The sequence below is a fragment of the Oryzias latipes genome, chromosome 4 (assembly GCF_002234675.1).
Source record: "Oryzias latipes chromosome 4, ASM223467v1".
Classification (NCBI taxonomy): domain Eukaryota; kingdom Metazoa; phylum Chordata; class Actinopteri; order Beloniformes; family Adrianichthyidae; genus Oryzias; species Oryzias latipes.
The window spans coordinates 19937178-19964593 of record NC_019862.2 but is presented as its reverse complement, the minus strand read 5'-3'; the positions used below and the strand labels follow the sequence as shown (position 1 = coordinate 19964593).

General features: G+C 38.8%; 1 protein-coding gene across 1 annotated transcript; it reads right to left on the bottom strand.

The window, feature by feature from the left end:
• Positions 1–9459: 9459 nt before the first annotated feature.
• On the bottom strand, positions 9460–14958 carry LOC111947377. Its single transcript, XM_023954379.1, has 5 exons — positions 14204–14958; positions 10865–11042; positions 10627–10774; positions 10357–10466; positions 9460–10038 (listed from the first exon to the last, which is right to left on the bottom strand). Exons 2-5 carry the CDS (start codon positions 11021–11023, stop codon positions 9751–9753), a joined length of 705 nt encoding a protein of 234 aa, XP_023810147.1. The 5' UTR covers positions 11024–11042; positions 14204–14958; the 3' UTR covers positions 9460–9750.
• Positions 14959–27416: the final 12458 nt, after the last annotated feature.

The window sequence follows — 27416 nt, the reverse complement described above, 5'->3', positions numbered from 1 at the left end:
ACTTTAGTAGTAAGTAGGAGGAGGTTTGTAGTGAAGGGTTTTACATCCTTAAAACGTAATCCTACTTTATGGATTTCACCTATCGCGTGATATTTATGGAACATTTCCCCTGCGATAAACAAGGAAACACTGTAAATGCTTTTTACTTAAAATAATGTGAAACCATTTCCATTAGGAACATCTAAAGTGTAACTTTACGAAGGTTTTTTTCTTTTTAAATGCCAATGTGCAGAATTTGTCTAAACTACAAAAATAAAAGGCTGTCATTGAGTTCTCTTAATCATCCTTCATACTATAGAATATTCTTTAACATGCCAGTTCTTCATCCTCCGCTTAGACCTTCGGCATTTGACAATACAGTTAGTTTACTTAAATTAACTGTTATCTGGAGTCTAAAATATTTACTAGTTCACTTTTAATCAATCTGCAAGAGCTCTTCTTCAATAATTTTTCCATTCAGTTCAGTTGAAAAGCTGGGCCACAGAATGTTCTGGCTCAGAAAGCATTTTTTTTCACTTTTATTAGCAGATCTTTAATTAAAGAATATCCAAAGTACCTATTAAGTAAATGTTAACGAATACTAGTGAATAGGCTTTTTGAATCATCTACATTTATGAATATTAATGTTTGTCTTTGTGTTTCTCACTTTTTCTCCCTTTCAGTTGGCATAATCGGGGACTGTGCATGTGAAATAAACTTGTGCTAAATGAAGGATTTTCTAAATTAATGGAGATTAGAAACTTGGGCTTGATGAATTCAAGCATTAAACGTGTCTCGTGGCTATCCAAGTCCCAGAGGATTGGCTGAATGAAGTTTTCACTAAGAGTTGGCTTCGAATTTATTTTGTGTCCGCATTCTGGTTTGTTAGTCTCTCGCAGCAACCCTGATTTCCCCCATAGGTCATACCCTGCAGCGGGCTTTCCAACATGAACCAATGTGTGATGTACTATGTGTAAATAGTCCCACATTGAATCAGATGTATTGATCTCTAAATGTTGACACTTGGGTGTTATGAGCGTGGAGCTGCTGCAGAATGATTACCGTAAATTCCGGACTACAAAGCGCACCCGATTACAAGCCGCACCCACCCATATTCACGTGTTTGACTGCTTTTATAAATATACAAGCCGCGTCAGAGAACAAGCCGCGCATGTGATAGCCGATATTGTCATCCTGACAGATCACGCCCAGCATCCCAGAGTGTGTGCAATTCATTAGCACATTGTGGGTGGTGCCAATTTTGCCTCTGGCTCATGTATTTGAGTGTATCGACATCTGACAAACAGCATGGACCTATATTCTGTTCACAAGTCCCTCAGTTATGGTATTTTTATTTCATTTTTTTTTTTTACTTATTGACAATCTAGGTATCTAACATAAAATTTCAAACAGTAACCATATAATCAACATTACATCCCTCAGTTATAATGAGGAAATTTACATCCGCGATTCCACATTTCCCATGAGTCTTAGGGGCTAAAGGCGGGGCCAACGCCCGGCTCGCCATTCTGTTGTACGTGTTTAAGAATTAGCAGCAGTGCATGGAGGGGTGAACGGGTAAAGCTCTCCTTCCGCTTGTGTCGCAGCAGCGTTATGGGAGTAACAGGACTGGTTAGAAAACACAACGGTAAAATAAAGCAGCGGCGACTGAAAAGCGCGCGCCTCAGCGCGATACGCGCGCCTCAGTGCGGCGCGTGCGTCAGAATTCAGAAGCCTCTGCACTCCGCGGACGCCTCTGCGCTCCGCTCCCGCCCTGCGCGCTCCTTGTCTCCCCTTCCTATCTACTCCGACACCTCTGGCCAGGGCGACTTCAAGGAGGAGCACTTCGTCCCCGTTGCGCCGGTGGATGGAGCAAATCGTTTCTGTGCAGAGCAATCGGACTTAAAACTGTACGTTTTGTGTATGAGGGGCGGATGCGTTGTTACGTGTGGGAGCCTTCAGACTGCCATCGGCCCCGCAGCTCAATCAGCAGGAGAAGATGTCTCCAGCTCACACGGAGGCTGTGAGTTTTTCAAAGCAAAATTCCGCTTTTACGGTTTCCTTAGAAACCGTAAATGGAGTGTACATTCACTCCATGCGCTGTTCTCTCCGTCACGCAGCAAACCGGCTTTTCCAAACCCGTTGGTGACGGTGGACTTTTTTACGCTGCTTTTAACGATTGCTTTTAACTTGAAAGCTTCATCATATTGTAGCGGCGATCACGTGCACGTTGGGTCTAATGGCCCCAAAGGATTCTGGGATGCGGCCGGGCATGCGTGTTTCGTTTTGTTGAACCATGACTGAAGTGTCTAAGACCTGAAGTCAAGTCCATGCTGTTTGGCTGCTAAGAGGTGTGTTGAATAAAAATGCCTCGTGCTTGGTGTTAGATAGAGAATACAAACTATTCACTAAGTTCGAAAATACGTACATGGCGGCCGCCAATTAAATCCATAAATTAGGCCGCCAATTAAATCCATAAATTAGCCGCGTCACTGAAAAAGCCGCAGGGCTGTAAGCGCAGGAAAAAAGTAGCGGCTTGTAGTCCGGAAATTACGGTACTTTTTTCATTATCACATTGATATTTCGTCATTATTGTGCATTTCATTCCTTCTAAACTATCATAGCCAACTGCCTCGCTGAAAAGCAATTGTGATATGGATGTCTATCATTTTCTTTTTAGAAGCCAGTCCAGGCACTAGGGTCTTTTTTAGAAAACAGGTTATTTTCACAGTGTGCAATGCACTTATTTAGCATGGATATGTTCCCGTTTGCTGACTGTCTCCCTGTTCACCCATGCAGAGACATGGGCTTCTTTCAGTTGATTCTTCTATGGCCGAAAATAAGTTGGCAGCTACAGTATCCCACTTTTACACAAAATACTTATCAGACCTCCTCAGAGATAAATGCGAAGATACATCTCTGTAATTATTTAAATGCAAATTATTAGTTGGAAAGGCAAAATTGGTTTAAAGAATACCAATGGTGATTCTAGACATCTAGGTAGTAGGAAAGTTGCCTCAGGAGTTTTTGCCCCAATTTTTTTTTCTGCATGGATGCAATCATTTGCATAATGATAATAATTACAGAATGTACAAAGCTGGAAATAATTTAAAAGAAATATGAAAATCTCACAGGGGAAACAGTGAATGGGGGAAAAAAACTGTCTGTGCTCCATTCACTGTTATGGGAAGAGGTGGTGAGTCCTGATGCAAACTGGTAAACGAAACAAAAACTGTACAAACTGAAACATGAGGTAAAAAAAAAAAATAGGACAAAAGAGGTGACAAAGCAGAAGATCTGTTCATCAAGACTAATTGACTGAAAAAAAAATAGCTGTAGATGATTTTGACATCAACCTGAGAAAATCATGGAAGTGAAAAGGATAGATCAGTGGCTTTGTGGAAGAGTGTCCTGAAACGGGAAGGTAGTTCAAATCCTCAAATAGGCTCAAAAGTAAATAAAATTGCTACAGGGCATATCATCTAAATCTGTTTATGCTGGTACTTTTCATGTACATTGACAGACAACGTGCTTCATCTCAAGACTGGTTCAATCAGTTCAATCACCCGATTTTGCATCCTCACAAGTTTTAATAATTTTGCCTTTAGCATAGATCTAACAATTTTTTGTTGCCACCTCCTTTGATACATCACCAAGCAGCCACAGCAACATTTTTGATCAGCCTTGTACAGCCATGTACTGAGCAGCAAAGGGAGCTCTACTGGAGGGAGTACCCAAATGCTAAGACCTAGGTCAAATCCGAATTGGTTCCCTACCTATAGGCATCTCCCTATCCTTACATTTGTCCCTCCAAGAGAGATATGGAAAAAATAGTGTCTTCAATCCAGACCTTACTACCACTTGATGATGTCATCAATAGTCGCCTGGCATCTCTGTTAGCGCGTAGCTGGCAGCCCTCGGAAACTACACAACAGCATCAGTTTTGTAACTGTATTTATTTTTTTTGCAAAAACAAAAACTCAATTACTTAGATTTATATGTAAACTTCTATGCGTAAGAGCACATCCAGGTAAAGAAATGTGTTTCTCCTCCACACCTCTGTGCAACGCAGATCACTCCAACGGCAGAGGGATAGCCAGCCCTAAGTTGCTACTGCCTCTCCTTAAAATAAAAAAAAATGCTTTTGGACTCCACTAAATCTTCAAATGTCCTTACAGTTGGAGCAATAGGTTCGGCTCTAAATAACACACAAAATGAACAAAAACAAGAAAATTAGACAGAGGCACAAATCTTCACCCTGCAGAGGGAAGTTGTCCATTGCTAGCAAAGCTTTAAAAAAAATAAAAATCCCTCATTGACCACCAACTGTAAGTGTCTTTTTCTTTTTTATTTTTAAGTAGGGATCATGCCAGAACAGTCATGGCTCAGGTGTTGAGAAAGGTAAAGAGTGTTGGTGGTTTGATCTCTTGCTCTCTGTGAACTACACATCAAAATGCCCTTGAGCAAAACACTGGAAAGTAAATTGCACTACTTTATGGCCATTGGAGTGTATGAATGTCGGAATACAAAAGACTGTAAAACACTTTCCTTGCTAAGGGAGAGAAGTGCTGTGTGTGCAACCAATTTAACATTCCAAAGAGGAATGACCAGAAAAAATATGCTTTATGTGAACAAAAGCCCAGTGGATTTCAATTGATTCTTGAACAATATGATTTAAGGCCACCAATACTAAATGCTTCCATGGAATGAGACAAAATTTGCCTCAATATTTAATAGTACATATTTGAAAGTTCATTTTCAATAGAAGTGTAGTTTATTTTTTTAAATGGTCTTCACAGAAGACCGGGTCTGCACCGGGTTTCAGTTTCAATCATCCACAGCTGTTTCTGTTACATTTAATTGCCCCTCGGTTTATTTAACTCAATTCTTTTGAGGGTGTCAGGTACTCTTCAGTTTCCTTTATTATTGGCTTGTTAATATTTGGTCTGGTCAAGTTTTAGTGAATATACTAAAGTCTTTTAGTTTGTTGCCATAACTCCAACTTTTGTACCACCACCATTCTTAGTATTGATAGATTTAAATGAACATTGATAAATGTTTTGTCTTGTAAAGTGTTTGCATGACAAACAAATTTTCAAGAGAATAGTTTTTTAAAATATATTATTTCCTTTTTTCCCCCCCATCTAATTGCATGTATTTTATTGGCATCCTTACACTGTTTAAATATGTTGACAAATGAATGCAAATTTAAGCATTTACTTTGTGTAAATGAGGCTTGTAAAGACAGCTTTTAGAAAATAAAATCTTGAATCATAAAAAAAAACTCAATTATGTACATTTTCCTTGTTCCCTTTTGCCTCATTTCCATAAACTTGTATTCTTGCAATGCATTCACAATTTCAGAGCATTTTATAAATCCAGTATTTGTATTGCACTGAACCAATGTAATTCTTCATCACGAAAGCAAATGTTGCTCTATAGCTGTGACAAAAAAAAAAGAAAAGATTTTATTTTATTTTATTTTATTAGGAACATTTAATAGTTTTTGTTTCTAATTAACATTAGGTATGATGTAAACTAAGCATCTAATGTTCTTGGTGTCCATGAATGTGGTCAAAAAGCCTTACTCAGGACTATCTGAACCAAAATTTGCCTCCTTTTTACCATAAACCAGTGACCCAAACCAGGGTAAAACATCTGCAGATAACAGATGAATGGATGTATACATTTTATGGGTGTGTATTTCATACCTAACTGGTGTCTATGTTAACTCAGATGTTGAAAAAAAATGACAGAATGCACAATATAATTGACACCGCTCTTTTGGTTTATTCATCTTTTGCATTCTTAGCATTATTAAATTTTGAAGACCTCCTGCGATAACAATTGTGCTGTTGTTGTTTTTTACCATGTTCTATTGGGAGTTTTCTGATGATGCAGGACATAAAGCAAATTAGGCGTAAAAATGTATTTCTGAGTGTTTCTTTATTTGAACTGTTGTGAATCAGGAGTTACAAAAAAAATGCTGTTGGAAAAAGCTTATAGTTGTGATAAAAATGATGACAATGAGAGAACCACAAACTCCCTGCTCTGCTCCATTCTGATTTATCCACCTGAACAAGTAGATCCATGTACATTGTTGTTTTCCTCGGTTGAGCTGGTATCTTGCTCAAAACTGAATAACTGGATTCCTCCAATAGTACTCGCCATTTTTGTTGCGCCACTAATGTTAGGTTGGAGTTGAAGATGAGGATCTGTATGCTAGCAGGAGAGAGTGTAAATAGGTGAATGACGGGAAGTAGGGGTGGTTTTACTCAGCGCCAATGGTCCCGACCACAACCCCAGAGGCAGACTTTCGAGGAACTACTGCCGCTCTGCAGAAACTATGTCCTAAACAAAAAACATGGGCTTATTGATTTTGGTCAATAAACTGACCTGATAATTATTAAAAGACCACTGAAAACACTTTTAGAATAGATCTAAAGATCATCTGAGTGGGACTTTAAGTCTTAAATAAGTTCAGCAGAATAAAATTACAAGTAACAAGTTTTAACCTTGTCCAGAAAGAGTCATGCTTCTTAAGGTGGCTTCATAGACAAACGTGTTCTTTAATTAATTATGGTTCACAAGACAAAAAAAATGCAGAGCTTGCATGATGCTGGTTGTGTGACAGACTTGTCTCAAGTAGCTGCTTTACAAGAAGATTTTATATGAACAGCTAGTGATTAAAGATAATTTCAATTTTCTTTTTTCATTCCAACGATGTAGCTACAACTTTCAGCTAATTCTATATATATATATATATATATATAGATATAGATATAGATATATATTTTAGATTTTTTTTCACATTTAGAAAAATTTTTTTTTTACATTTTCTAAGAGGAAGCTTTCATTTAATTAATAATTACCCATCATCTAAAATAGAAACACTCTGCGTGCCAGCTTCTAATTTTCACATGCAGCATCTCTTGACAGGTAGACGTCACAACATAATGCAATCGTTTCAACATCAACAGTGATGAATGCGATCATATTTTAAGTTAAATGTGATTTGCATGGCTACTAAAAAAAATTCCGTAGGTATGCCGCTTTTCCATTTGACTTGCACACAAGCATGCATGCAGAAGTGAGACATGAAAGAATAGTCTGAACTATCAATAATGATTCAATGAGCCAGGCTTTATGTGGTTTGAGCCTTTACCAGAGAACTCGCCAAAGGTCACTGTGATTTAAAACAGGAAGAGAACGCTGACATTTAATTTAATTCATGTTCAAAGACAACATTGTGATTTGTTCCAGCCTGTTTTGACAGGACAAAACTATAATTTTCACTCATAATTATGGCTTGCCTGCACAAGAAATAGCCAAATCTTGATGCAATCTTAACTGGCCTGAATAATTAACGCATACTTGTAAGAATAATTACACAGAAATAACATCAGTTTTCTCTTATCAGTTGCTCTCATTATTTGAGGATCCCTTAAGTAAAGTTAAAATAATTGTAAGGTCATAACCTTTTCCAAGCTGTATATCTTTTTTTTTATTATTATTATTTCCTTAAGGCTGTTATTAAATTTAATTGTACTATCATCCATGTGCAGTAATATCCCAATGTGATTTGTCTGGAGTTAAGTTAATAGAAATTTTGCTTACAACTACAAAAATCCTCCAAATTAAAAAGTCTCATCTTGCTTCCATTTGTGAAATTAACTTTTGATGCATTGATCAAAATCTATATACCTTTGGATGCACAGAAAGGGATTTGGTGTTGGGAAGGGAATACTTATGAAATTGATGAACTGGTCATCCATTATGTAGACTAAGTTACAGCAACAAACGCTCACACTAGGATTTCTTCAAAGCGGTCCAGTGCTGATTGCTGATGTATGCTCAGCCCCTGGTCTGTCTCCTCTAAGATGGAAAAAAATAAATAAATACTCTCCCCTCCGTCATTCTTTGTCCATCCGCCTGAATCAGCACAGATCTCACACTGTCCTACCAGCATCCGGTCTAAACGAGGTGAGCAGAGTGGCCACTGTGCCAAATGGACACATAAAAAGGAGGCATTAATGGACTGAGAGGCAGCATAAATCTAGTAGCTGTGGCTTCTACTCCATTGCTTTTGTTAGCAGGTCGATGAGGTAGGGGGCCAAGATGCCCCAGGTGAGGCGTATCTCTAGCATCTAATTATAATGACTCTAAGTGCCATTGACTACACATATCCCGCATGGAAAGAAAGAAAATGTGATTATTTCTCCATTTATATGAATAATATAGCAAGACAGTATGATCTGCATCTTTTTAATATTTTTTTCTCTTGACATTTCTATACTAAACAGTGAATGCAGGCAACTTATTTCAAATGTATTGTCTTGAATTTTTGTTTTGTTCCCTAACAATAGCATGTTGTAAAATATCAGTGTGTGTCACACCTAACAGAGAAAAGAGGAGGCTGCTGGTATGTAGAGTGATTAAAAACAAGATTACATCCTAGAAAGACTCATTAAAGTTAAGAAAGAAAAAAGAAGAAACTCATTAGAGGATCTAGAACTTTACCAGTACTAGCCCTTTGGGTAAGGCAAGAAACTTTGTGTTTGTCATGCATTACTATATATATCAAAATTATTTCTTTTTTTTTCTTTTATATTTAAAAACAGGATCAATCATTTTGACAGCAATTATGTTTTGCCATAGCCCAACTGATAATTAATTAGAATCGTAAATCATGTTCATGTTCACAATCTATTAGACGCTTTTAGGGGGGAAAAAAGGTACTTAAAAGCTAATGACTGTTTGGGTGCTCCAAACTGGCAATTGTTATCACAGAGTGGAGTTCAATTATGTGTTTTCGAATGAAAGTTTTTTTTGTTTGTTTTCGAACAATCATGAAACCAGGTGATTTCGCTGATTGCTTTTTTTTGCCCCACAATTCCACTGCAGAAGGGGGAAGTAAATCAGTGAAAAACAGTGAGAGTTAAAAGAAATACACTCCCAAACCATGTTTGAGGAACAAAAAAGAAAAAACGGATAGGATGAATCTGATTTATTGCTATTAGGTGGATGACTGTGGTGCATTGGGTCTGCCTCACTGCAAAAATTGACTGTCTAAATACAAGAAATTTAGACTTATTTTTAGATTATATTGTCTTAAAACAAGTGAAATTATCTGCCAGTGGGGTAAGATAATTTCACTTGATAAGATATCTTAAAATAAGAAAAAATATCTTGGCTTTTAGAAAGAGAGAAACAACTCAAAATTAGTAGTAAAATACTCATTTCAAGCACTATTTTTTAGGTAAAAAAGTCTCAAAACTAGTTTATAAATTCTTCTTTGACAGTTGTTTATTACTCACTTTGAGTAAAAAGACCCTAAAACTAGATAACCGTAAGAAGATATGCTTTTAATTCAAGAGTTATTATAGTAGAATTAAGACTTATTGCTAGCTGAATTAAAGCTAGTATTGTGTAATTACTAGCTTTTGTAGCTCAAACCAAGACAAGAAAAATACAAGCATACAGGATTAGTATACTTAACAATATTTATTTATATTGCTTTTTTCAAAATTGCTTTGAATACACTGTTAACATAGAATACTTCTGCTTCTACAAATACAAAGAACTGCTTGAAGCATTTCAACATAAAATTTAACATAGGTTTACAGCTAAATCTTAATGAACGCTGATGCAGGCCATACTAGTAAATAATCTGAGGTTAAGAGAAATAAGAAAAAGAGTGTCTCTGGTTAACATCACCAAACAAGGCATTCATTTCTCACCGTGAGAGCTCTACCACTCAGTAAAAACGTTTCACTCTGCCGATACTTTTTTTATGAACTTGTGGTGTCCCGCTCGTGAATATTGTCCTTCAATATTTCTGTCTGACTGACAAAGTAGGGTTGCCACAAACTTGGGATGGGTGAGATGGAAGGTGTAGTGGTAAGCCAACAGATAAAACAACCTATGGCCAAGATCTTCTTTGGCAAAGGTGGTGATGGGAGTTTCTCCACTTGCCACGAGACAGCAGGACCCATCAAAGAGCAACACCGGGCTGGAGAAAGATCTCTTCTCCAGGTATTTGGCAGGATCATCTGTTGGCTAAAGATAAAAATAATTAGGGTAAAACAGTTTATGTTGTAACTTTTACTAAAAATGTTTTGTTAGTAATAATGAAACATCACTAGGGTCGTATTTGCCATTTTGAAAATTAATATAATTTTTGTAGATGCTTGTATTTAGGCTTTTTAGGTGTCATTAACACCATTTTGCATATCTAGTGGCAGAAAAAAAAACAGAAATAAATGCTGGGATCCTCACATTATTCCTTCCAGTCTCTACCCACAGTTATTACAGACCATCAGAGACAAACAAAAATCAAGCACAAAATCAAAGTTTCAAATGGGAACAAAAACTCACCTCTAGAACATGCAGCAATGCTTCACTAGCATGTGCCAGTTTCTTAAGGGGTGAAGTTGGAGATGGGAAAAGCGTTGGGAGTGCTCTGAAGAGTGCAACGTTGTGTTCAACTAAAATAGAACAATATAATAGAATAACTCAGTTATTAACTTCATTTTCAGCTTAATGTTGAGTTTACATTAAATTGAATATCAGTTTGCATAATAACAACGCAATTCTGACCAACACCTCTGAAAACATTATGCAAAAAAAGACAGTAAAATGAGTTACCTCCACTTAAGTTCATGGGAGGCTTCAACACTTTTTTCCAAACTCTGTAAAACTGCACTAGTGAGCAGAAGTCTTCCCATCTGTCCTGTACTTGACATCTGAATTTGCCGTTTCCCATATCCTGGATCCACCGCAGCTCCTCCATCACCTAAAACACAAGTAACATACAAAAATGCCTCCTTAGTAAAGATGGGCGGTGGGGGGAACAACCAATCAAAAACACAAGTAAATTGCTTACATGATGAAGCTCCTTGAAACATGGATATGCCTCCAGAATCTTTGTAGGTCTATCATCTTCTTTTAGGACATCACTTTCAATGAAGGCTTTTCTTGACTGAAATCCGAGGTCAAGGATCTGGCAGACAGCATCTTGGTTTGGTTTTGGTTCTCTATACATCTATCGAGGCTATCCGTTTCTGCCAAAATGAAAAATAAAAATCAGTGAAGATATCAGACATATTCTGAATTATACAATGGGTTTTAGCCGACATGAACTGTTATACTTCCATTATTTATTAGAGCAACATAAATGAGAAAGCATCTTACACTGCTGTATATAAAAGCTTGTTTACAATGTAAATGTAAACAACAATAGCTGTAATGTCTCAATATCAACAATATCAATATCCAATGGTATAAGGATAATTAAGGTAGGTCAAAAAAATAAGAAAAGGTAAAGCATTTTAAGTGATCACATAGAGGGCATAATTTTATTCCTGAAGGAAACAGCAAAACAACAACATATTTGCGATCTGAATCAAAGATACGAGTTCTTAGTGTCATAACCTTCTCATAACTTGTCTAATCCAAGTAAGGGAGGTATCATTGCAAAGCTAGTCAGAGAACTACATGAATTAACCCTCCTGTCGTGTTCGGGTCAAATCTGACCGTTTTACAACTTATAATACTCATAAATATTATGTTTTACATCTGATTACCTCAAGACCTTATGATATCCTTCACACTGTGTACTTGAACATATAAAAGTGATGATCACCTATTTCATTCAATTTTGAGTGTTTTAATCAACCTTGTTACACCTGTGGTGTTCCCGGTCAAAAGTGACCGTCATAGGAAATGAATGGGTATCCAGAGTAAATTCATTCAACATACAGAAAACATCCCCATACACACTGCCCCAGCTCACTCACACACTCTCACACACACACACACACACACACACACACTCTCACACACACACACACACACACACACACACACACACACCCACACACACACACACACACAATTTCTTTTGTGGGTACACATGTCTTTCTGCTTATGTGCCGATCCTCTCACGTGAACCAACTTCCTAATGATACAATGTATCATATGTTTACACAGACTAGACAGGTGTCTTTTGAACCCATTTCTTTCCCACGCTTCTGTACCTATCACACGTGAACCACACCTTCCAGACTAATCAATGTATCATATGTTTACACAGACTAGACAGGTGTCTTTTATGTGAACCCATTTCTTCCCCACGCTTCTGTACCTATCACACGTGAACCACACCTTCCAGACTAATCAATGTATCATATGTTTACACAGACTAGACAGGTGTCTTTTATGTGAACCCATTTCTTCCCCACGCTTCTGTACCTATCACACGTGAACCACACCTTCCAGACTAATCAATGTATCATTTTTACACAACCCCATACTATATATAGCTCGATGTTTGCCTTGCATTCCTTTTACTCTGAGCACAATGAGTAGACGACTGAAGCGTTTTTCTGTGGAAGAGGTTCTGGTCCAGGTTCTTGGGCATGATGAAGAGGGCACTGAAATTGAACCAGAGATAGAGGAGGATGTCTCGGAATTGGAAGACATCACAGATTTTGAACCAGACTCTGAGGAGACTGACCAGTCAACAGATGGAGAGGGAAAGGCACCTGAAGAACAGGCACCTGAGGAAACATTTCAGTCCAAAAGTGGACACTTGCTCTGGTCATCATCCCCCCAGGACCGAGGAGGTAGAGCGAGAGTGGAAAACATCATAAAGATGACACCAGGACCAACGCGTTATGCAGCATCTCGTGTGGATGACATCAAGTCCAGCTTCCAACTCTATTTACCAGAGTCCATTGAGGGAATTATACTTGAGATGACAAATCTGGAGGGGAAGCGTGTGTTTGGGGACACCTGGAGAGAAATCGACCTGGTAGACCTCCAAGCCTACATAGGTCTGTTGATTTTAGCTGGAGTGTTGCCAGAAAAGGAAGCGTTGTGGCCTCTGTGCCCCTAGAGACATCAAAACGAGCCTGACATGCTGCAAATGTAATGCTTATGTTTGCAAGGCCCACTCTGACCTGAGTGTCACATGCCACTCATGTGCATGAATACACACACAAACACACACACACACATACCCACACACACCCTGTTGAGTTTGGTGTTTGGTTTTCCATTTATTTTTTGTATTATATGTTCATTTTGTAGTTCATTTTCAGTGCCCAATTGTATTTTCACTGATGTTATTTAATGTTTACATCTACAAATTGTCGTTAGACACTACTTTTAAATGTTGTTCTCAACTAAAGAATGTTTAATAAAAAAATTGGTGGTGAAATTTTTTTTGTGTGCTAATTTAAGACCAGTTAAAACAGACCGGTCAATTTTGACCGGGAACACTAAAGTAGGGGGCTGAATGCGAACACGACCGGAGGGTTAAGGTTGATATCAAATCCATTTTTACTTCATTATCAACAAATAATAAGTAATTACGAATATAACCGAAAAGATTGTACAGTTCAATTAAGCTAAACAGATGCTGTGAGGCAGAGTAAACACTGAAATCTTCTTCATGGCATATATAATGTTTATAAAATGATCCATTTTTAGCTGACCAAAAAAACCTTTGGAAACAGATATCCTATTTACACTATTTTCCTTTTACATTTTAACTTTTCAAGTTAATAAATAAGAGAGATTCCAGACTCGTTTCCTGGGTTTGAACTATCATGTGGCTCTATGTGTAAAAATACTTTGAAGTATTTTCAAAAGTCATTATTGATTTTTATAAATAAATAAAACAATAATAAAACTGCTGTTTTATTTATTTATTATTTTATACCACAATCCAATAGTATTTCATTAAGCTACGTTTGCTCCTTTATGTTTGTAGACATTGGTTGCAGCCTATCAGTTTACTCAAAACCTGTCACATGACCTCATGTCCCAGCATTCACTTCTTGGACGGAGCCTTGCAAACGGGGGGAACAGCACCTGCTCGCTTTTGATTACTGATTAAATTTCCGGGAGGTGAAGATAACTACAACAAAAAATATTAGCCTGCATGTATAGTACGCACCGATCTAGTGACGCTCATTCATAAAACGGAGAAAACACTGCAGCCTCGCGTTCCTCTAAATGGAAGAAATTCTGGTGGCTAAGCTAGGTCATACGAACATGCCTAGAAGAGACGGAATGCCGCTCTGCTACTGGCTGCCTCGTCACACTTGTCGACTAGCTTGGATACCTAGCTGTCATTAGGCTTCGGGGAACAATATTTGTTCACATTGAGTGAAGTAATAATATTTAATAAAATAAAAATAGTCTCAGAAAAACTTACCGAACAGGCTATCAGAAGGGTCTGGTTCAAAGTGGCTGCTGCTTTTCCCTCTCTTTCCAACCGTCAGGACAGGCGCAACCAAATGACATGAGGGGGGTGGGGGTGAGAGGGTTACCGCAAAACATGTACCTTTGTCCACAAAGTTGTATGATGTAATTAGAAGATATTATACACACTACTTTAAAACTCACCTCTATTATTGTTGTATGGTAATACTAGGGAAAATAAATTTTGTGTTATTTATGAAACCCTCCCGTCCCCCCATTCCCTTCTTAGCTGGTATTGACCGCAGGAGGAAAAGGAGTACCGTATGTTCATGTTATTTCAGACTTTGAGATAGTCCAGATTGTTTTTGCACCCGTTTTACCAATGCAGAGCGTATTAAGACTTACAAATCTGATTGAACAGCATCTGAAACGATTTAAGCCATTGTTTCCTTAGAAAACTGTAATTCCTAAGCAACACTGCCTTTGCATCTCCCTGTTAAAATTATTTATCTTGGTTGTTTAGACATATGTGTATTATGTTTGAGTCAAAGCACATTTTTTAAACAATGGTCATCTAAACTAAACTTCAGAAATGTCTGTTAATCACTTGTCAACCATAATCAGCTTTTTGAATGCTGTCAAAATGATATCAGCACAGAGCATCCCATATATTTTTACATGAGAAGGAGTTGGGCCTTGTCTCAGAAATAATTAATTTGGAACACATTACAGGAAAGATTGGAAGGTTTTGTGACAGTTGTGTTCTGTTACTGATATGCACAAGGGTTATCCCTTTTTCTATCTATCTTAGATGACCCCCCCCCCCCCCCCCCTTCCATTGACATGTTCTCCCTACCATGACAAAGGTGGAAAGATTTCATGTTATCCATGGACACCAGTGAAGATCAAAAATCATTGAAGAAAAAAGGTTCAGAGCACTGTCTAGTGGGTCTAGATGACCCAACTCCTAATGTTAAAGTGCATAGGATAGCACAAGGGTTACAGAACAGGTATAGCAATATTACTTTTCTTAACAGCTTTGTTGCTGTTGCAGTGTTCAAGTCCACATGTTACTAGGTCTTGAAACAAGTCTTTACAGCTAAAAATGGTCACAAAATAAAAATTCAAGCCTCTGCGAGTAATTTATCTTGTTGTACATGTAAAATGACTAATTTTAGCCTTTATAAAACTAAGTAAGAAATAAAAGACTAATAATCTTGTAACAAGATTAATAATCTAATGAATTCTTCTCTTGCATAGTAAATTATTCTTAAAACAAGTTTTAAATGATTATTGGACTAAATTTAAGATTATAATTCTAGGTTAGAAACTTCATTTTTGCAGTGCTGTCAGTTGGTCTGGACTTCCACATGCTCACAAAAATAAAAATCCCAGTCATTGTGTCCTTGGGTAGCACACAGCTACATAGCTAAAATAGTAATTTAGTCTGGCTTTTTAAACAATGCTTGATAAAAGTTCGGCAAATGAATTGAGTAATTCCAATTGGGTTCTAGAAAGCCTTCTTTCTTTTCCAGCTCACATTATCTAGCTGAAAAAAGTGATGTTTTTTCATGTTTAACACCTGCTACCTTTGATTGTTTTCTTTCAAAATAAATATGATATTAAATTAATATATTACATATTTTAATATTTCAAAACGCTTTATACTTGTTAGAATGTTTCCATTTTTTTTTTACATTTCAGAATGTTTATTCCAAAGACAAAACAATATTTTAAATTTTAAATAAAGTAGTCTGAAATTTTTTTTTTTTTTTTCAATCCAATAAATGCAAATGGCTTTATGAAATTACCCTGTAAGTAAATTGAGTCTCCCGTGCATATCTGAAATGTCTGAGCATCAAAACATTATTTTTTGATCATTAAATAATTACAGCATGACAGTTAATTGTCCCTAGGACTCATCTCTTTAAGTCCAATTACTGATGTTCTTCTCAGACTGGTGCCAGCCTGGAGTGTTTTAAATAACTGTTGTTTTATTTTTTAATGTATTTTTTTGTCCCTCATAGATGGAAGACGGAAGACAGATACTCAATGGGGAAGGAGACTGCTCCTTTGAAATAATGGCTATCAGTGGGTTAGCACTTATTAAAAGTTTAATTATCATGATATTAGGCTTAAAAGTACATATTAAAAAGTATTTAATTACTTGCCATGCACTGCCAAGCAGTTTTTGGCACTGATGAAAGTTGGTTCTTTAATGATGTCTTCTTTCAGGCTCGCCAGGATTCCATCAAATTGATGCTGACGGAAATGAAAGTCCACCCATTTATTTAAGAAAAACCTGCTACGTCCTGTCTGGGGTTACTTGAGGGCTGGAGTTGATCCCAGCTGGTAAAAGGGGGAGTCTCCGGAGAATTTCCCAGTCTATCACAGGGACATGATGAAAATACACAAGGAAGGCAAAATTCTCAATCATTCTAACTTCTATGTTTGAGGAAGGAAGTCAGAAAGCCAAGAGAAAATCCAACGTGGCTGGGAGATCAGGCAAACCCTATACATAGAAAGCCTCATGTCAAGAGTAAAAAAAGACGCCCTCTTATTGTGTGGTTATGATGCCATCCATGGCGCCACCGTGCTGTTTCATACTGAATGGAAATTTCTTCACATTGTGTTTTTGATCTTGTGTTCTTTTTAGTTTAAAAAGAAACTTAGTTTCTAAGTGCAGCATTTACTTTTAGATTTTTTGTCCTTTTTTTTTTTCTTTTTACTTAGTGCAAAGTGTAGCATTGCCATGAAGCGAAAAAAAAAAAAAAAAAAACCTTTTGGGCATGCACAAGCTTAAAACAGCCACAATAATGTTTGCTAAAGATCATTATTGCTTAGCTACTTTGGTGCTCTCATTAGTAGAGGTTAAGCACAATCGGCCATTCCAGCCCTTCCAGAGGGAAGCTAGGATACAATTCAGTGGATTTTAGAGAGACAGGATTATTAATCTCTATGAAGCCAGTTACAATACACCCAGCGGTGCATAGCAATTGCTCGAAACAACCTTAGTACAACATCAATATTCACACTGACAGATTTGATTCACACCATGGTTCCTATCCTCTGATAGTCAGCTTTTTTGTGAAGTGTAAAAGCCCACCAGAACTCTGGCCTACTGAAAATATAGGTGCTGGCTCACTTTAAAACATACTCCGGTACTGTTCACTTGAGTGTGAATACGCCATGGACTTTCTGTGGACACAAAAAGTAAAAAAAAAAAATGTAAAAAAAATAAATAAATGACAGTAAAAGACCCACAATGTGTAGTGTGCATAAAACAAAATAAAAAAAAATAAAAATAAAAAACAACTTTAGAGATAGCCTGAATCAAATTGCAGTATAGCTGGTGAGCATAGTGTAAGAGGTACATAGGATACATGATTGCTTCTTCAGTCTTTGGTCAGATTCCTTTTACTACCTCTAAGTGAGCTAATGATAACTTTTTTTTTTTTAATCTGTTTTATGTATTTATTTTTTTATTTTTTTGGGTCCTAAAGAACACAGGTTGGGAAGGCAAACTAAAGCAAGCAAAGGTGTAAAAATTGAGGCAATCCCCACCCAACAAGTTTCTAGGGGACCATCTTGTATGGAAGACAACCTGTTATGTGTCTTGTAAAGTGTCCTACCTAAGGACACAATGAATATTAACCATGGGATATGAATACCCTACCAACTGAGTAACAGACTGCTGCTCAGCCCATTGAGTTACATTAAAAATACAAACAACTAGGGGCAAAAAGTTAACTCTAACAACAATTTGATTCATATCATAGTTTATGGTTGACGATTCAACATGATTCAAAGTCAATATTGGTTCATTTTGAATGATCTGATTCAATCTAACTCGATGACCTAAAATTGATCCAAGCCAAATCTGGCCAAACTCTTTGATAAATACCTGGATACTGAACAGTGCAGGTGAAGTTTTCCAGATTACTTGTATTTCTTGCAAGATAATCAAGTGTAAATTAAATATGAGTACAAACAAACAAGTAAACAGTGCAACCCAACACACAAACCAAATGCTTCCGCCTCTGCAAGCACAATTTACAAGTTTCCAATGAAATAAGTAAAGGGGAAAAAAAATAAGTTACATGGGATCAAACAAACGGAACAAAAGCAATTACTGGGCAAGAAAACCAAACAACTCTGCCCAGAATAAACTTAGTACAAAAAAAAAAAAAAAAAAGAAAAACACTTTTAACCAAACTAGAAAACACAAAGAACCTCCACATACACACTTGAAAAAGAAAAACACTCATCTACTCATTCAACCCAAACTACCCCTGAAGGGTTAGCTGTCATAGCTGGCACTTAGTCACTGGCAGCGGCCGCAGCACAGTTCAGCCACTCGTACTAGCCTTCACTGGCAGGACCCCTTTGCCAAGCGCCTGTAATTGACCCGCTCACTCCATCTACTAAAGCGGCTGTCGGGTCCTGGCAGTTAGTTCAGCTGTAGAGCAAAAGTTGCAGCAGGACGGAGCTTGTGGTGCAGGGATGCTGAAAACTCTCAGGGTCTGAAGAACACAGTCGGTAAGCAAAGCATCACAGGTTCTCAACCCGACACTTCAGTGTAGAACACTGGGATAATAACCCCAGCCGGATGCCTAGAATTGAAGCTTAGCTTCCCGAATGCCAAGGACGGGTAAATCTTACTCTCTGGATAACAGTAAGCTAATTCAGAATCATGGGTGCAGTACCTGTACGGTGCACCAGAAGTAGCACCAAAAGTAAATGCCAGGAAGTGTTAACTGATCCCTAACAGAAAAATTGCCCAGCTTTTAAAGTCCCTCTCCAATCATCTTTTAACTTATTGCAAAAGTGTTTCCTGTGGTCTTTTGATTATGATTATGTTGCTGTTAGCCAAAATCAAAATACCTACTTTGTCTATTTAAGGACATAGTTTGTGTAGAGCAGCTGTAGTTCATCAGACACTCGCCACCGAGTTGTAGCCTCCCTCGAATATCCCATCATCTCTTTGTTTACTCTGTCTCCCACTAACTTTCTGTCCCTCACAACCAAAAGCTAACATTAGCAAAATTGGCAAGAAATATTAGAGCTATCCAGCCATACAGTTTCAAGCCAGATGCCAGCTCAGACGTGGAAAAATAAGCATTCTGAACCCTACTGTGGCCTTTAAAGTCATACCTGAATCATTGATCATTATCGGCTTGGAAGTTGTTAGACTAGGCAAAGAATAAAAGGAAGACTATATCTGACTTGACATTAAAGCAAAGCAAAGTGAATTTATGGACAATGGGAATGCTCCATACTGTTAGAGTGAGAAGATGTAGCGCAAAGATACTGAAGAATGATAATGATTTCAAAGAGCAATACAAATCATTTGTAATGTAGGTAAATGTGAAGGGAAGGAGTTACACAATTACGAAGCCTCTGAAAAGACAGACAGATGTACTCTGGAACTCCATTGAGGGTGCCATTTACTGCAATCCGACATTCAGAAGGAGAGACACATTGTCCATGACAAAGCATTTTTTTCTCAGCATGTTTCTCTCTTTCACTAACTTCAGTGCGGAGGCAATGTATTTTTCATCCTGATGCGACAAAACACAGAAGTCTAGATAATGTAAGCTAAAAACTCCTGTGAAAGTAAGAACTTCCTTTTTCATTAAGGTTTAGACAGAAAGCCATTGAAGTTGCAGGATAACATGCGTGATAAGATCAAATTGCTGACTCTTGTTTGGGATCCCCTTAAAAAGGCTTTCAGTAGTCCAGCCTGGAGGAAATAGAGGGATCAAACTTTCAGCATCTGTCAAGATGAGAGAGGGATGATCTCTGGGAATATATCTGAGGTAAAGGAATGAGATTTTGAAAATGTGTTTGATATTGGCTTCAAAAGTGACATGTGGGTTAAAGTTTGCACAGAGATTGGTTACTAAGGAAATGGGAACATATAATCAGAGAATAATTACTGGTTGTTGGGAATGACTGAATCGGATAACAATCAACTCAGTTTGAAAATGTTTATTAAAAAAGTTAAAGTTCAGTTTTTGAATGGGTCTTTTTTAAACCCAAAGCTTATTCTTCAGCTGCAGTTCCTGATGTCCACAGCAGCTATGACCTGAACATGTAAGCAGATCCTCCACTGATCTTGATGTCCAAAGATCTCAAAGATCAGCTGAAGTATGTGAAAGCTGCAGAACCTCGTCTCAGACATCACAGAGAGCAGCAAAGGAACCCCCCTGTGGGGGCTACCCCACCTCTCTTTCTGTTCATATCCGTCTCATCAGACTTCAAACTATTCTCACAGTCCATCCCCGTGTAAAGATTTTTTTGATGCCTGTGCCCCTGTGAGCTGTAAGAGTAGATGTATAAAGCTCAGTACAAGATGTGGTGGACAGCTTTGTGCCAGGTTACAGACAGAGACATCTCAGGAAGCAGAAAAAAACATGAGTACTCCAAGGCAATGTGGAAAGCAGCAGATATCTAGCTGGTTGGCACTCAGAACATCAGAACACCTTTCCCCTTCTTTCAATGTAACAATTTTTTTATGCACAAAAAAGGATGATAAAAGGATAAAAAGGATGATTAGTCCCCGAGCACCATGTAATATCTGTTCAGAGTAATTCGTTGAATGACAAAAATTGAAACGAAACGAAAAGAAAAGAAACGTGATGCTGCAGCATGCGTTACAAAAGTAAATCAACAACACACCATTTTGTAGTGCTGTCCAAATCTACAATTTCAAAATCGAGTGCTCTAGAAATTTCCCAGAAGTGTCTGCGAAAAACCAGTGTGCAATGATGCTAACTAGACTGGCGAATATAGACCACAAAGCATTGCGTTTGAACAATTTATAAAATAAACCAATGTTTCCAGCATCCGAACACAGAGGATACATAAGAAATCGTCATAAAACGCTCAAATCAATTAGATTTTTACTTCATGAAATCGGTGACGTCATATTCGCCGTTTAAAAAAACAAAACAAAAGTAGTCAGCAAGGTGTCAGAATTGCTTTTTAAATCCAGGGCACTCCATCGTCCCGGACTATAGTAGTTATGAATTAGGGTGGGAATTCAGGCATAGCCTATCAGTTCTTTACTACAGAGGCTAAAGAAACAAAAAATAAAAAAAAAACTTTACAACTAATATGAAATCAAACTTGCTGTGAAAAAGATGTGACTCATTTGATAAGATATGAATAAGTGACTTTTGTTTCCTGCACAAATGCTATGTGAACATTATGTAAATGTTAGTTTTAAAGAACTAAATTATTTTTACTACCTTTGTAATTATATATTTTTAATGCATCCATGAGGAAACCATCCTTTCAGAGGATTTTAAATGCCATCAAATCCTATAATTAACATGTATGGGGTATAATAATTTCAAGGTTTCCTCATTTTTTAAATTAATTTATTTTTAATTCTTCCATTTCACCCAGATTGTAGCCCAATTTTAGGGTAACCGTAGAGCAATGTTGGTAATGCACATCAAAACTAAAATGTGTCACAACTAATCTGCCAGGTCAGCAGAACTGAACAATTAAATCACACATTGATTAAAGACAGTATTAGGATGAGTGTCCTATGTTAAGAAAAAAGCAACTATGCAAAAAAAGCAGATATTTTACCAATAGTGTGTTCAAATACTTTTTTTGCCTAGTTATACAATTAGTTTGTAATTTGTTACTGAACAGCTATAAACAAACTAGGTCATAATACACTTAATCTTAGCAGCAACTCAGGTGAAATTACCGAAAGTTGAAAGGTATTTGTCATATTTTTCTTTAGCCGTTTTAATATGCACTGAGATATTATTGGCTCCTTTTCTTTTATCTGAGAAAAAGTTCTTGCTATTGTTTTTTGTGACAAACACCAGAGAGAAATGAGGCATTTCAAAGTATGGAGTTTAAGACTGTCAGCAGGGGGAACATTCAAGCACTTTACCTAATATGAATAGCTATCAGAGGCACTTAAAACTCAATGAACATCTGGTGGAAGGTTAGGCAGAGTGATGGGAAAATGTGGTTGATGGTAGCTGGTGAGCTGTAGTTTTGGCTCAGTCTTCATAAGTGACTTGACACCTCCACTCAGTGATTTTGCTTTGTCTCAAACGATGCAGAAAATTACTTCATCAGAGCTCCCATGTAAACTGCTTGTTTGTTGAAAAGTGCTGTTGTTTTTAATTGCAGGCATAATGGGAAATTTGTTGTACTAGGTATGAGTCTACTGAAGTTTGAATCATACATTCATTTAAAGTTGGAATGCGATGTGCTCTCCGAGCAAAAGCAAACCAAGTGAGTGTCCATCTTTCAGGCCTTCATAAAAGTAAATGGCTTCATGAATTTGTTGTTTCTTGATGTTCTACATACTTCATTTAGACATGTCTGAAATGGGGATCCTCAACAAGAAATGGGGATCCACAACAAGTGATTCATTTCATTTTAAATTACTTTGATAATTAATTTGAAGTAAATGAAAATAAAGACATTTCAGCACAAAAAGTACTCACTTTCTGTATAACTGACTGACAAATTACAGCTTTGAAAAATATACAAATTCAGTAAAATATTCAACAATCTACTAATTTAGAAAAAATCTCACTTGTTTCCTACATTTTCCCACACAGCACAGTCAGCTATTCCATGTTAAATTTGTTGGAGAAACAAACAAAGACTTGTTCATTCCATTATTGAAAAGATAAAAAATATTTTTTTTTAATCCATCAAAGCTCTTAATTGATATGATCTTACATCCGTGGAAAGTAAAACACTTATATTCAGTTAAAATGATTCATCTTCCTTTTCACAATTTATTTTTGCAAAATATATTTTCATGTTCATTGCTGTAGGAAACAGGAAAACTGGAAGTGGCAAGAAAAATGTCCAAAAAAAGGGGGGGGGGAAAGGAATTAATGTATTAATTGATGAAAAGATAAATAAAAGAACCATTTAAAATAATCCCAATATATTTTAATGGCTAGGCTGTGCCACAAATCTGACCTTAACCTTGGTGAGAATGATACCTTAGCATATTTTAGCAGACAGATTTTAAAAGTTGCATTAAGAGAAACTTTCAGAGTTTTGTGTCTTAGGTTCTTCGCCAAAAACACAATACTTATTTGGCACAAAAGTCAGATGTCTAATAAAACATTTGACTAGCATTTGGACAAGCTATTAAAAAATCAATTGATTCATTTGATTAGACAAGCAAAAACCAACATTTTCAAAGTACTTAGTGCCAATGGCTCTGTTCCCAAAATTATCAAGATAATATAACAATGGGAAATAAAAGCATCATTGACCTGCCAATCGTTATTAAATCAGAGATGAGCTGTAGATGCCTATGTCAAAGCCTTCCAAGAAAGACATTTTAAGAAAGTAATGATGGCAAGTATATTATCAAAACCTGTAGTTTGTAACCAAACAAATGTTTGGTTTTGTGGTTTCAAATAAAACATTTGAATACATTGAATAAATCACCCATGGGCCCACCACCTGTAGACCTCAAAAGGGGCCGGTGCAATGTGGTTTGGGTGGCAGTGGAAGGTGGGTGTCTTGGCGCCCAAACCCCAGTCATGGAATTTGGCTTTTGGGACATGGAACATCACCTCTCTGCGAGGGAAGGAGCCTGAGCTGGTGCAAGAGGTTGAGATATACCGTCTAGATATCTAGATAAAGTCGGACTCGCCTCCACACATAGCCTGAGCTCTGAAACTCAGTCCTTTTGAGAGGGGTTGGACTCTCTACCACTCTGGAGTTGCTCATGGTGAGAGGCGGCGGGCTGGTGTGGGCTTAATCGTAAGCCCCCAGCTCAGCCACCAAGTGTTGGAGTTCACCCCGGTGGACGAGAGAGTCATGTCTCTCCACCTACGGGTGGGGGTCTCTTGAGAGGGTACTGGAAAGTGCCCCAGCGGGGGACTCCATTGTCCTCCTGGGGGACTTCAATGCCCACGTGGGCAATGACAGCGGCACCCGGTGATTGATAGGAATGGTCCACCTGTTTTGAACCCAAGTGGTGTTTTGTTATTGGACATCTGTGCTCTTCATAGCAAACCATCTGGCGCCTCAGGAGGGGAAAGCAGTTCTGTACAGGCACTGTTTTCAGTGCAGGTGGGGAGCTGTTGATTTTGACTGGGGACATTGTCGGGCGGTGGAAGGAATACTTCAAGGATCTCCTCAATCCCACTGACACGCGTTCTTTTGAAGAAGCAGAGAATGAGGACTTTGGGGTAAGGCTGTCTATCACCCAGGCTGAAGTCAACAAGCTCCTCAGCAGTTAACAAGCACTTGAGTACCTCAATTCTCTGGATGCTGTAGGAGTGTCCTGGCTGTCTCTGCAGCATTGTGTGGCAGTTGGGAACTGTACCACTGGACTGGCAGACAGGGGTGGTGGTTCCCCTCTTTAAGAAGGGGGACTGGAGGGTGTGTTCCAATTACAAGGAAATTACTCTCCTCAGCCTCCCTGGGAAAGGCTAAGCCAGGGTACTGGAGAGGAGAGTCCGTCCGATAGTCCAACCTTAGATTCAGGAACAACAGTGCGATTTCTGTCCTGGTCGTGGAACAATGGACCATCTCTACACCCTCTTTAGGGTGCTGGAGGGATTGTGGGAGTTCACTTATCCAGTCCATATGTGTTTTGTGGATTTGGTCATTTGGAGAACGCGTTCGACCGTGTCCCCCGTGGTATCCTGTGGAGGGTGCTCTGGGAGTATGGGGTCCGGGAAGCCTTAGGGCTGTCCGGTCTCTGTATGACCGTAGGAGGAGCTTGGTTCGCACAGCCGGCAGTAAGTCAGACCTGTTCCTGGTTCATGTTGGACTCCAGCAGGGCTGCCCTTTATCACCGGTTCTGTTCATAGTTTTTATGGACAGATTTCTAGGAGCAGCCAGGGGCCGGAGGAGGTCTGGTTTGGGGACCACAGGATTTCCTCTCTGCTTTTTGCAGATGAGGGAAGAGATTGACAGGCGGATCGGAGCGGCGTCCGTAGTTATGGGGTCGCTGTATCGGTCCGTTGTGGTGAAGAGAGAGCTGAGCCAAAAAGCAAAGCTCCCAATTTACTGGTCGATCTTCGTTCCAATACTTACCTATGGTCATAAGCTATGGGTCATGACCAAAAGAACGAGGTCCCGAATACAAGCGGCTGAAATGAGCTTCCTCCACAGGGTGTCTGGGCGCTCCTTTAGAGATAGGGTGAGAAGCTCGGTCACCCGCGGAGAGCTCAGAGTAGAACTGCTTCTCCTCCACATCGAAAGGAGCCAATTGAGGTTGCTTGGGCATCTAGTCTAGATGCCTCCTGGACGCCTCCCTTGGGGAGGTGTTCCGGGCATGTCCCAATGGGCGGAGACTCCGGGGAAGACCCAGGACACGCTGGAGAGACTATATCTCTCGGCTGGTCTTGGAACGCCTTTGGGTCCCAACCGAGGAGCTTTAGGAAGGGGCGAGGGAAGTCTGGACATTTCTGCTTAGACTGCTGCCCCCGCGACCCGGTCCCGGATAAGTGGAGGAAGATGGATGGAATAAATCACTTTGTAAAATAACTTCATGTTCAGTTTTTCTAGTTTACCATATGTTAATATGGACTCATCAGCTTTAAAACATTTCCGTCATAGATGTGGAAGGACTTTTTCCTCTGCTAGGTTCCCCCTTAGCGACAGGGTGAGTCAAGCCAAGCAAGGAAGGGTTGGGGTGCATCTGGAACCCTCCTGGGAGCAGGGATGGGATGAGGTACGTCCGTCATCTCCCTCTCCGGCACCCCCTGTCCAGGACCCTCCTGGGAGCAGGGACGGGTTGGGATGCGCCCGGTACCCTTCTGGACACAGGGACGGGTTGGGGTGCGTCCGGCACCCTTCTGGACGCAGGGACGGGTTGGGGGGCATCCGGCACCCTTCTGGACGCAGGGACGGGTTGGGGTGTGTCCAGGTCCACCTCCGGAACTAAGATGGGACATCGAGAGGAGCGGTGGCAACGACGGTAACCCCTACTCACAGCCAAACGACTCCCGTAGAAAAATGAGGGGATCTGGGACCAATCCAGGGTCCACCAAACTCGGTCCTCTCTACCTCTGCTCTGCTCTGGCAGAACGCTCCCGAGGCCCACTTGCTCCTCTCTGCTGGGTACTGGTATGGCTGCTGCATAATTTTACGGGGGATGGTGGAAGCACCCAGGAGCAGAGAAGATGAGGAGGCAGAAGGTTCCAGGGAAACAAGGGCTTTTAATAACGTAAATCAAAAACTACAAACAAACCACTGCAGAAAGTAGGCGAACTCGAAACACTAGACGCACTAAGCACACTGGAAACAGGGGGACATTAAGTTATGGAGCAGCACAGCAGGAAGGGAAAGACAAGACTTAAATACACAGGTGAACGCAATCAGGACAGATGGGGACCAAAAGTAAAATTCGAATACAACACAAAACAGGAAACCCTACAAAATAAAACAGGGAGTAACTCGAAACATCACAAAACAAAAAAGAACCAAAACAAAAAAGGAAAAGAAACTGAAACAATGACATAAAGAGCTTCATAAAAAAATAATTTTTAGACATGTATGTGTTTTATTTTCAATAGCATTTAAGTATCCTGTAGAGGCATTAACTTATCCTTTGCTACTGCAATTAGGAAAGTGCTTTGTGCTTCCAGTCATTTTCATCTCATTTCCACATGTACAATCAGCCTAACTACCCAAAACCTTTTTAGGTTGATGGCAACCAACATCCATTCTCTACAGTCTTCCAACTGCAGGGTTTCTACAGCATGTGGGTGAGAAGCAGAGTCATTATTGGCCTTCCACATATTCTGACAGTTCTGCCTGAGCATTCTGGTCACAAGCTGTTTTAACCCCTTTGAAAAACAACTCTGAACAACATTTGTTGTTGGTATATTATCTTTCTATGTCTTCTTTGGTGGTATACAACAACATTACTATCTGGTGCATTTAATGTCTAAAGTGCATTAGCAATTGGCTGCCTGCACCCACTATTGAGTCATGACGAAAACACTTAGTAGATATAAAACCACAAGTACCAATTTGGCAAAGTGGATCGCATGTAACATGTACAAAGTTTAATCTATTTGAAACTCCAACTGAAACCAGAATTTTGACAAAGGCAGATCTGATGAGCAAGCAGTGATTGCCATTGCATATCCCTATTATCTTTGACAGTTCTCAAAATGAATGATTTTCTTGCACTTACTGCAAGTCTGGGCAAGCTATGTTCAAGGTGTTTGTTTTTTTCTTTTTTTATCTTTTATCTT

Coding starts and splice junctions, on each gene's coding strand:
- LOC111947377 (XM_023954379.1), bottom strand. CDS start 11,023: ATGTATAGAGAACCAAAACCAAACCAAGATGCTGTCTGCCAGATCCTT. Junction 10,775..10,864: donor GTTTCAAGGAGCTTCATCAT/GTAAGCAATTTA, acceptor CTTGTGTTTTAG/GTGATGGAGGAGCTGCGGTG. Junction 10,039..10,356: donor CATTGCTGCATGTTCTAGAG/GTGAGTTTTTGT, acceptor TTTTATCTTTAG/CCAACAGATGATCCTGCCAA.